At 39.6% G+C, this 11,633-nt stretch overlaps 1 protein-coding gene across 1 annotated transcript; it reads right to left on the bottom strand.

Moving 5' to 3' along the window:
- Positions 1–739: 739 nt before the first annotated feature.
- wdr21 (WD repeat domain 21) lies at positions 740–11,524 on the bottom strand. The gene is made up of 14 exons (XM_065255842.2): positions 11,453–11,524; positions 10,990–11,098; positions 5,403–5,470; positions 5,168–5,325; positions 4,914–4,996; positions 4,308–4,410; positions 3,906–4,049; positions 3,770–3,819; positions 2,201–2,280; positions 2,029–2,121; positions 1,846–1,943; positions 1,468–1,647; positions 1,245–1,359; positions 740–1,153 (listed from the first exon to the last, which is right to left on the bottom strand). Exons 2-14 carry the CDS (start codon positions 11,094–11,096, stop codon positions 924–926), a joined length of 1,509 nt encoding a protein of 502 aa, XP_065111914.1. The 5' UTR covers positions 11,097–11,098; positions 11,453–11,524; the 3' UTR covers positions 740–923.
- Between the last annotated feature and the right edge of the window lie 109 nt (positions 11,525–11,633).

Raw genomic sequence — 11,633 nt, 5'->3', positions numbered from 1 at the left:
TGGGATTGAGTAGTGGCAGAGACTAATTTGCATATTAATAGATCAACATATTTTAAATGAAGAAAGGGTTCACTGTTCCATACACACTATTTAAAAAAATTAAGAAATTATCACAGGCAAAAACTTACATGTGCTATGATGCTCAAAGATGAGTTTTAACTGATAAAGTTATTAACTACGGGGGACTTTTATTTATTTTGGGATCGAAGGTCCACCTAAAGTTGTTTTTTGTCTTTACTTTAAAGAATAGTACTTTGAAGATTTTTTTCAAGTTTCACAGGATCTAAGCATATTTTCAAGTAAAAACTTTTTAACATGTGAATATTCACTTTAGGGTTCAAGGGGATAGTTCACCTAAAAAATGAAAATTCTGTCATTTACTCACTCTCATGTTGTTACAAACCCATATAAATGTATTTGTTCTGATGAACACAAAGGAAAATATTTTGAAAAATGTTTGTAACCAAACTGTTCGTGAACCCCATTCACTTCTATGTAAGTAAATGGGGTTCACAAATGGTTTGGTTACAAACATTTCTTAAAATATCTTCCTTCGTGTTTATCACAACAAAGAAATTTATACGGGTTTGTAACAACATGAAATTGAGTCAATGATGACTGAATTTTTCATTTTTGGGTGAACTATCCCTTTAAAATGCAAATGGATACATTTTTGACACAGTTTGACCTTGAGGTCCCACTAGGTTTATCTTAAAAAAAAAAAAAAAACGACTCTGGATAATTTAAGGGACAAGGAAATGTATATGTCCCTCACAATATAATATATAAAAACACAGACTAAAGGCAGACGGTACAATTGGCAACATTTTAGACAGTATGACAATAACAATGGACAACATCGCACATGGTAGTCATGGCCCATTAGTCCTGTTAAATGCATCCATGGAAGAAACTACCAACTACTATTGACCCTCCACAGGCAGCCCATCCTGATAGTCTTTGTTGTAAGAGTAGTAATACAAATCATGGCGAACAGCCATGAGGAGTCCAGGTAGTCCCCTGCAACCACCCAGTTGGGAGGAAAATACCACATTTGGGATGGAGTCCTTTCCTGCAGGGTGGGGTGAAGGAATCGTCCTGAGAAGATGACCATCCCGGAGACTCCAGAGACGAGTGTAGCAGTCCTGGCCCACTGCAAACACAATACAAGGAGTTCTGGTATAAGCGTTGCTTTAGAAATGTACAGGCTTAATAATCATGCAAAGTTGGTGAAAATGATGTACCAGCAAGCAGCAGCTCTTCTGGTTCGTTGATGTGAATAGGGAGGTAGGCGTGTTCATTGTAGTGTCCTTCATACTGTTTGACAGTCCGCTTCATACGTATGTCCCAGAGTTTTATCTATTCAGTGAATTTTGGTATAATTAATTATTAGATAAATAATCAAGACACACTAATAAGAGATTTTAAATTTTTAATGTGCTGATATTTGGGAAAACGCAGACACACCTTGCCCAGCATGTCGGCAGCAATGAGGTAGTTTTCATCCTGTAACAGCCGGACAGAGGTGATGGCTGACTCCTGAAAGAAGCGAGTGGTCTTCCAACCGTGATGACGTCCCCTGTCTCGCTGCCGCAGGTCAATGCTAAAGATCTCTCCTGATCGACACCCATTGAACAACACAGGAGCCTAAAACACATGGGCCAAACTTATTTTTTTGGACATTTATAATGTATACAATACCATTTTAAAACTGATAAGTATTCTTGCTGCAAATAATGTCCAATGCAAAAATCTTTGCACTCCTTATAAATTAAATTTGTATGTTTATGGGCATGTGCTCTACAACACATCATTTATTTATCATAGTTTATATTCTCAGCTCACCCTTAGGGTAAACTGTTGAGCTAGAACATCACTGCCAGCGGGGTATGTTGCCCTGCGTCCAGTCACGGCATCTGTCACAATCACACGTCGAGAAAGTCCTAGATGTAGAGAAAAATATATTTAAATGATATAATTACACATGTAAAAGTCCATATAAACACACACAATGAATTAATAACTCACCGGTGCTGAACGTTTTATCAGCTTGTGGGTTTAGGCACCATGCACATGACCAAGCTGTGGAGATCTTAAAACTGCATAACATCCCTGGCTGATCTACAGAAAAAAATCCTTTCAGCTATATACGTGATTAACAATCAAAAAAGTTTTTTTATATAAAGACAAAAATGTTTACCTGGATTGAAGTTGCTAAAAAGAGAGGCAGGTAACAAGCTTACACAGCCTGGGGTCTGAGAAATGCCCACCAAACACAACCTGAATAAACTTGTCAGGAAAAAACACTACTTAAAATTACTTGCATATGGAACCTGCACACTTTTTCAAAACTTCCTGTGTTGATTGAGAGGAAGTCTGCAAAATGGAAACACTACACCTTTACTGTGGCTGAAAGACATGGATTCAAAACTCTTTGAAATAATGAGGACATGTACTTCTACTGAAAAGCAAATAATGTCATGAAGTGTTGTGAAATGTGAATGAAGGTGCATAAAGTGAATTTGTGCATAAAACAAGCAATAAAAATCTTCCAATGAGGTTAACAAAAATTCTTAAACTTTTTTCTTAAACACTAAAAGAATCAAGAAAAGCCATTAAGAAAAGTGTGCTTACCCATTGGCACATTTTTTTGTCTAAAAACTAGACTTATTTTGTTAGGTCATTTTGCTCATCAAGAAAATGCATCTTGATTTAAGAATGTTTATATATTTGTATATAGACCCCTTTATCACCCACGTCACTGTGACGTCACCGCTCTAGCTGGAGGCAAAAAATAAGTAGGAACTCATAGCCGACGCGCTAAAAGTTTGAGTTTTTGACTTTAAAATGTCATCTTGTTGTGTTTTTGGCTGCCAGATTAGAAGGAACAGCACTTTTGGTTCAAAAATAAAGTTTTACCGGATCCCGGCAGACATTTCTTCACAGAAATCAAGAAGACAATTGTGGTTGAATGCAATACGGCATACAGACTAGACAGAGACGATCATAAATAATACTCGTGTTTGCAGTGCACACTTCATATCAGGTAAAATAATCTATGCATATGTACTGTTGTGTTGGTTTTATCTAGTACAGATCAGCAAGTTTCTGTTTTATAGGTGAAAAGTCCCCAACCGCGCTATTGTTTAGCTTAAATGTTAAACAAACATACAGCGATAGATGTGTATGCCATCGTTTGAATAGTCTCTTAAAATAATACACATTGCTAATCATAGTTAGCCCAGTGATAGGTTACATAAGACAGTAAGCCTAGACAAAATTGCCCAAATCCACCTGAAAGTAATTCATATGTTGTCTAGGAAATATCTAAAACCTGGTTAAAATCGCAATAGTTAATTTACAAAAATACCTGTCACGGTCCCGCAGAATCAGTGACTGTACATATTCGGACAGATCCGAAACTAATTCTGCATCCATGTTTAATAAATCCCTCCTAAAACATGCTCATTTAAGCTTGTCAACATAGCCCTGCGGCTCTTTCTGCCTCCAGCTAAGCCCCGCCCACACAAATACGTCACAATGTTTACCAACTGTAAAAGGGTCTACAAAAAAAATACAAAAATACTAAGAAAGTAATTTTTTGCAGTGCACAGATGTTTTTGGACCTATGATCTACTAAAACCACAATAATTCCACAGTTTCTAAGTCAAACCTTCATGGGTAAATCCTAGTCAAGCATGATAGAATCAAATTACATTTATTAATTTCGGATGTATGAGGGTGTATTATAAAGATGTATGAAGGATACAGAACATGAGAATCTGTATGTGTCACAGAAGCCCAGCATACAGAGTTCACCTAGAAAAACACCAAGCAATCGGTTACTTCCATTTTGTTGTTTTTAAGTATTTTTTTTAAATCACATACAATTTTCTCCATCTTACCTTGCGGTTGGTAAAATAAAGGTTATCACACATCTCCACTGACAGAGAGCCTTTCCTGCAGCCATGGAAGTTCATAATGCCGTACTTGCAACCTCCATGTGACACATCATTCACAGTGAACACTCGCTCACAAGCTGAATCCGCCTAATAAGATGGTTACAGATTCAAAGAAATGAAAAATAACAAGCATGCTCAAAGGGCAAGAAAAAGGCAGGACTAGCTTATGAAACATTACTGGTGGTCAAAGCCTCAAGCATCCCACATGCATACCATTGCAATGTAAAGTTCACAGGTTAATCACAATATTATTCTGCCACAACTGTTCTTGAGACACATGAGCAAAGCGTGTTTTCAACTTCCTCAAGAGTACACATTTAATTTCCAATTTAATGAGAGGCTTACAACTATAAGATGAAAGTTGTCCGTGTTTGGGCTTGTGGAGTTGGAGCTCTGCACCTCCAGCTTGTGACGCTGCATCCCACTGACTTTCACTTCATGGATAAGTCTGCGAAACGACGAGAATGTTGAATTAAATGGGAAAATCATTCATATTTTAGCTTAATTTGTAAACAATATATCATTGATGTGTCAATAACTTTGAATGTCACTGATTCTTGCATATCTCTTGACAAAACATGCACATAAAACTAGTCAGTGTTTCTAGTAAATGACTAGGGTCTGGGGACCACCCAGGAGGCTTTCAGTTCTAGGGGGTCCCCCAAAAATTTCAGCGACAATGACAAAATATGGTGTGAGCCTAAACTTAGACACATGTTTGAGCCGTCTCTGAAAATAACTTGCACTGACAGATCTTAAAATAAGCCAGTGCCATTCATTTGTCTTAAGATACACACCAATAACATCTAAGGCATGTTTATTAAGGATGCTTAAACATCTTAATTTAGGTCCCAGTCTTGGTTTGAGATAAGCCTTGTCTGTGAAACCCAGCCATTGTCATATACTAACTACATGACAGTTGCATCCATAAAGAGAGGTTATTTTGCTTACCTAGAATAGGAGCTTGGGGGCAGCAGACCCAGATGTCTTTTCTGTAACAGCAAAGCAGAATTCAATCCAGTCCTGGGAGCTTTCTTGAATATAATAGTGAGAAACAAAGAGGACAAAGTCAGCACATCTAAAGGGTATTCCCCACAGACCGCATATAAAAGGCTACACAACAAACCAATGCAATTATTGAAGAAGCCCATCGGACTAGTACATGCACGCATTTTCATTAAACCTGAACGGATTTGAACCCAAACCTTTTTAGGACCATCATCTTCTTCAAGTCGTGCTGATCTTTTCTTCTCTTCTTCTTTTTTTCGCAGTCCTTCTTTTGTCAGGGGGTTACAATTGTTGTGTCCGGGCAACAAACGAAAGTAGCGGTTTTTCTCTGGGTCAAAGTAGAAGCCAGGCAACTCTACAAAAGATGAAACTGGGTTAAATGGGTCTGCTTGGATTGCTATAATAAAGACATTTATTGAATAACAAGTTCACCTGGTGCAGGTGTACTGGGCCCAGAGGAGGAACCTGAATCTTCTGCTGTGTCTGTTGTACTGTTAGAACTAGAGAAAAAGTACTAATGTCATGAATCTTTATAAAATTTGACTTGCAAAACTGGCAAAAATTGTCACTGGGTCCTACAAGTTGCTAGGACCGATATTAAAGGCAACTTTTCACAAGACTTTTTTATGATGTAAAATGCATTTTGGTGTTCACATAGTATATATGTATGTGAAGTTATAGCTCAAAATATCATATAGATAATTTATTATAGCATGTTAAAATTGCCACTTTGTAGGTGTGAGCAAAATGTGCCATTTTTGGGTGTGTCCCTTTAAATGCAAATGAGCTGATCTCTGCGCTAAATGGCAATGCCATGGTTGTATAGTGCAGATTAAGGGGAACCAATATTCAACTAGATAGAAAAGTTTGAAGACAAACTTTATGTTGGCTTGACAAAGCCTAGCCTGAACGTTTAAAACAGATTGAGAGAAATTTAAAACAAGTTTAGTTTAGTATTATAACTTTCCGTAAACATGATACCAAAAGTTACCAAGTTAGCATGTTTAGCACTAAGTTAGCATGATGCTAACATGAATTAGCATGAAGCTAGCATGATGCTAACATGAATTAGCATGAAGCTAACATGATGCTAACATGAATTAGCATGAAGCTAGCATGATGCTAACATGAATTAGCATGAAGGTAGCATGATGCTAACATGAATTAGCATGAAGCTAACATGATGCTAACATGAATTATCATGAAGCTAGCATGATGCTAACATTAATTAGCATGAAGCTAGCATGGTGCTAACATGAATTAGCATGAAGTTAGCATGATGCTAACATGAATTAGCATTGTGATAACATGAAATAGCATGAAGCTAGCATGATGCTAACATGAATTAACATGAAGCTAGCATGATGCTAACATGAATTAGCATGAAGCTAGCATGATGCTAACATGAATTAGCATGAAGCTAGCATGATGCTAACATGAATTAGCATGAAGCTAGCATGATGCTAACATGAATTAGCATGAAGCTAGCATGATGCTAACATGAATTAGCATGAAGCTAGCATGATGCTAACATGAATTAGCATGAAGTTAGCATGATGCTAACATGAATTAGCATGAAGCTAGCATGATGCTAGCATGATTAGCAGGAAGCTAGCATGATGCTAACATGAATTAGCATGAAGCTAGCACGACGCTAACATGAATTAGCATGAAGCTAGCACGACGTTAACATGAATTAGCATGAAGCTAGCACGATGCTAACATGAATTAGCATGAAGCTAGCACGACGCTAACATGAATTAGCATGAAGCTAGCACGACGTTAACATGAATTAGCATGAAGCTAGCACGATGCTAACATGAATTAGCATGAAGCTAGCACGATGCTAACATGAATTAGCATGAAGCTAGCACGATGCTAACATGAATTAGCATGAAGCTAGCACGATGCTAACATGAATTAGCATGAAGCTAGCACGATGCTAACATGAATTAGCATGAAGCTAGCACGATGCTAACATGAATTAGCATGAAGCTAGCACGATGCTAACATGAATTAGCATGAAGCTAGCACGATGCTAACATGAATTAGCATGAAGCTAACACGATGCTAACATGAATTAGCATGAAGCTAGCACGATGCTAACATGAATTAGCATGAAGCTAGCACGAAGCTAACATGAATTAGCATGAAGTTAGCATGATGCTAACATGAATTAGTATGAAGCTAGCATGATGCTAATATGATTAGCATGAAGTTAGCAAGATTTATTATGAAATTAGCATAAAGCTAGCACGAAACTAGCATGAAGCTAGTATGACTTAGCATGGAGCTAGCATAAGGCTAACATGACCAAAAGACCCAACCCCCATGTCTCTATGATGTTCGGATCCAGAGATATAAGGCTTTGTTTATTATGTTGCTAGGGTGCTCATATTTGGTTGCTAGGGGCGTGGCTTAATACCTCAATAAGAATCCTCCAAGACTGATTGGATGCCTGAGTAAAATGAGCCCACCCCCATGTCTCTGTGACACTGTGCTGCAAAGATATCCATCTGGGCATTTTATAATGGCAGTCTATGGGATATGTTGCTAGGGTGCCCAAAAATGGTTGCTAGGGGCGTGGCTTAATAGCTATGGGGCGATCCTGAGAGACTGATTGGATGCCTGACTAAATTGAGCCCACCCCCATGTCTCTACGACACTCTAAAGTGAAGATATTCCATCTGGGACGCTTTTATTCCCTTATATGGGCATGTTCCCTCCCCCATTATAAGTCAATGGGGAAATTTGGGTGGTCCTTACGCCCCAGGGGTGAAACTTACACCCCAATGTGATGTATGTTCTTACACAGTCTGCCAACCTCTTCAAATGTGGTAACCCACAAGTTTCTACAAATTTCTCGCTTGCAGCTATGACCCGTCAAAGTTTGTCGCAATGTTAAGTCAATGGAAAATTTGGGGTGTTTGAGCGCCCCGTTTAGGAATTCGGTAGGTCCCATCAGTTAGAAAAGTCATAGCACCCATCTACGGACCAGTCTTAAAAGTTTTGTAAAGTTTTGTGGGTGTAGCTTGAAAGCTCTAGGAGGAGTTACAATTGGTAAAAAGTATGAACAGAAGAAGAATAATAATAATAACTAGATAGGTACATTTCCTGAAGAAAATGTGAAGTGGTGCTTGCCGTGGCAAATTTCTGGGGATCATATATGATTATACTCCAAGCCAAAAGTAAAACAATCCAACTCCCGTGTCTCTACGATGTTCTGATGCGGAGATAAAAGGCTGTGTTTATCCGGTTGCTAGGGTACTGTATATGGTTGCTAGGGAAAAAATGGCATCCACTGGTGATTACCCTCCGAGTCACGAGTCAAACGATCCAACCCTGGTGTCTCTGCGATGTTCTGATGTGGAGATAAAAGGCTTTGTTTACTCTGTTGCTAGGGTAATGTATTTGGTTGCTAGGGAGAAAATTGGCATCCACTAGTGATTACGCTCCGAGTCATGAGTCAAACGGTCCAAACCCCGTGTCTCTACGATGTTCTGATGCGGAGATATAAGGCTTTGTTTACTCTGTTGCTAGGGTACTGTATTTGGTTGCTAGGGAAAAAAATGGCATCCACTAGTGATTACCCTCCGAGTCACGAGTCAAACGGTCCAAACCCCGTGTCTCTACGATGTTCTGATGCGGAGATATAAGGCTTTGTTTACTCTGTTTCTAGGGTACTGTATTTGGTTGCTAGGGAAAAAAATGGCATCCACTAGTGATTACCCTCCGAGTCACGAGTCAAACGGTCCAACCCCCGTGTCTCTACGATGTTCTGATGCGGAGATATAAGGCTTTGTTTACTCTGTTGCTAGGGTAGTGTATTTGGTTGCTAGGGAAAAAAATTGCATCCACTAGTGATTACCCTCCGAGTCATGAGTCAAACGGTCCAACCCCCATGTCTCTACGATGTTCTGATGCGGAGATATAAGGCTTTGTTTACTCTGTTGCTAGGGTACTGTATTTGGTTGCTAGGGAAAAAAATGGCATCCACTAGTGATTACCCTCCGAGTCACGAGTCAAACGGTCCAAACCCCATGTCTCTACGATGTTCTGATGCGGAGATATAAGCCTTTGTTTACTCTGTTGCTAGGGTACTGTATTTGGTTGCTAGGGAAAAAAATGGCATCCACTAGTGATTACCCTCCGAGTCACGAGTCAAACGGTCCAAACCCCATGTCTCTACGATGTTCTGATGTGGAGATATAAGGCTTTGTTTACTCTGTTGCTAGGGTACTGTATTTGGTTGCTAGGGGCGTGGCTTGGGAGTGGCCAATGATGTGCCCAGTGATTACACTCCGAGTCACAAGTAAAACGGTCCAACCCCCGTGTCTCTACAATGTTCTGATGCGGAGATATAAGGCTTTGTTTACTCTGTTGCTAGGGTACTGTATTTGGTTGCTAGGGAAAAAAATGGCATCCACTAGTGATTACCCTCCGAGTCACGAGTCAAACGGTCCAAACCCCATGTCTCTACGATGTTCTGATGTGGAGATATAAGGCTTTGTTTACTCTGTTGCTAGGGTACTGTATTTGGTTGCTAGGGGCGTGGCGTGGGAGTGGCCAATGATGTGCCCAGTGATTACACTCCGAGTCACAAGTAAAACGGTCCAACCCCCGTGTCTCTACAATGTTCTGATGCGGAGATATAAGGCTTTGTTTACTCTGTTGCTAGGGTACTGTATTTGGTTGCTAGGGGCGTGGCTTGGGAGTGGCCAATTATGTGCCCAGTGATTACACTCCGAGTCACAAGTAAAACGGTCCAAACCCCGTGTCTCTACGATGTTCTGATGCGGAGATATAAGGCTTTGTTTATTCGGTTGCTAGGGTGCTCAAATTTGGTTGCTAGGGGCGTGGCTTGGGAGTGGCCAATGATGTGCCCAATTGTTACACCCCTAGTCACAAGTAAAACGGTCCAACCCCCGTGTCTCTACGATGTTCTGATGCCGAGATATAACTGTTTGTATTTTATGTTGCTAGGGTGCTCAAAAGTGGTTGCTAGGGGCGTGGCTTAGTAAGTCTGTAAGGATCCTGAGAGACTGATTGGATGCCTGAGTAAAATGAGCCCACCCCCATGTCTCTATGACACTGTGGTGCAAAGATATCCATCCGTGCATTTTATAATGGCAGTCTATGGTATAGGTTGCTAGGGTGCCCAAAATGGTTGCTATGGTAACCTTACACCCCATTGTAGGGGACGTCCTGACAGAGTCTAGCACCCTCTTCAAATTTAGTAACCCACATGTTTCTATGAAATCCTGGCTCGGACCTATGACCCGTCAAAAATTTTTGCAATGGTAAGTCTATGGGATTTTGCCCCATTGACTTTTCATTGGGGCACTTTTGGGCACCTCTTACACCCCAGGGGTACAACTTACACCCCATTGTGATCCATGTTCTTACAGAGCCTACCACCCTCTTCAAATGTTGTAACCCACATGTTTCTACAAAATCCTCGAGCGGAGCTATGACTCGTCAAAGTTGGGCGCAATGTTAAGTCAATGGGATTTTTTGGGTGGTTTTTCGCCCCCCTTTCGGAAATCCTGCACCCGATCGCTTATAAAAGTCATAGCAGTCGTGTCCTCAATAAGCCGGTCGATTTGAGCCCTAATTTATGGGTCTACGACAAAGCGTGCGGGACGAGTTACGCGCCGAAAAAGTGTCCAGAAAAAGAAGAATAATAATAATAATAAGTATGCAAGATAGTAATAGTGATGCTTTGCATAAATGCAAGCACCACTAATAAGCTTAGATCGAAGAACAGTATGTTGGCTTTGTCAAGCCAACATAATTATCTATTTTTTCACATGCTTGCAGAAAACGGTTTACCAAAACTGTTACCGGGTTAATATTTTTCACATTTTCTAGGTTGATAGAAACACTGGGTACCCAATTATAGCACTTAAACATGGAAGTCGGACTTTCATGATATGTCCCCTTTAACAAACTATTTAAAAAACACGTGTTAGTAAAACAGGGTGTGTATGAAAAGTGAGAGCCAAACTTATGTGGTTACCCATTTTCCAGCCCATCGTAGGTTGCACTAGGTCTCCGCCGCCAATCTGTCTGAAAGTATTGTCGGTGTCTTTCCCTACCTTTAAAACGCCAATTTCCCCGCTTCATTCCTACATAAGAGTCACGCAAAACATAAAATGAATCATAATAAATCAATTCCTTTATGATCCAGTGGTAAAAACTATAGAGACTGTCCTAATCTATGAAAGAAAACATTAAACTTAACCGTTTACTTAAAGTTTTTAGATCATTATTAAATGCATGAATCAATGTTAATGATCTTATTTCTCATAAAGCTTTAAAAGCTCAGGGAGCTAACTAACATGCTAGCTCGAGTATCATAAACACATTCACGTGGTTTGTTAATTTTTGTGAATGTTTAACTTTGAAAAAATTAACATAAACAAACGTACTAAACAACATAACAACGTACAAACTATAAAACACGAAATCATAAAACTCACCTTAAAAATAAACCGTCTCAAATGTCCTTTTCCTGTTTGGGAATATGATTTCCGCAAATGACACCGATAATTCCCTCCTCCTTGTTGTTCATTGGTAGACGCCATGCATCATGCAGCATTGCAATAATGTGATTGGATAATGCACTGTCAATCACGTCACAGCACGAACTCGTTATCTTGA

Source organism: Paramisgurnus dabryanus, chromosome 12 (genome assembly GCF_030506205.2).
Source record: "Paramisgurnus dabryanus chromosome 12, PD_genome_1.1, whole genome shotgun sequence".
Lineage (NCBI taxonomy): Eukaryota > Metazoa > Chordata > Actinopteri > Cypriniformes > Cobitidae > Paramisgurnus > Paramisgurnus dabryanus.
This window is presented reverse-complemented; position numbering and strand designations above follow the sequence as displayed.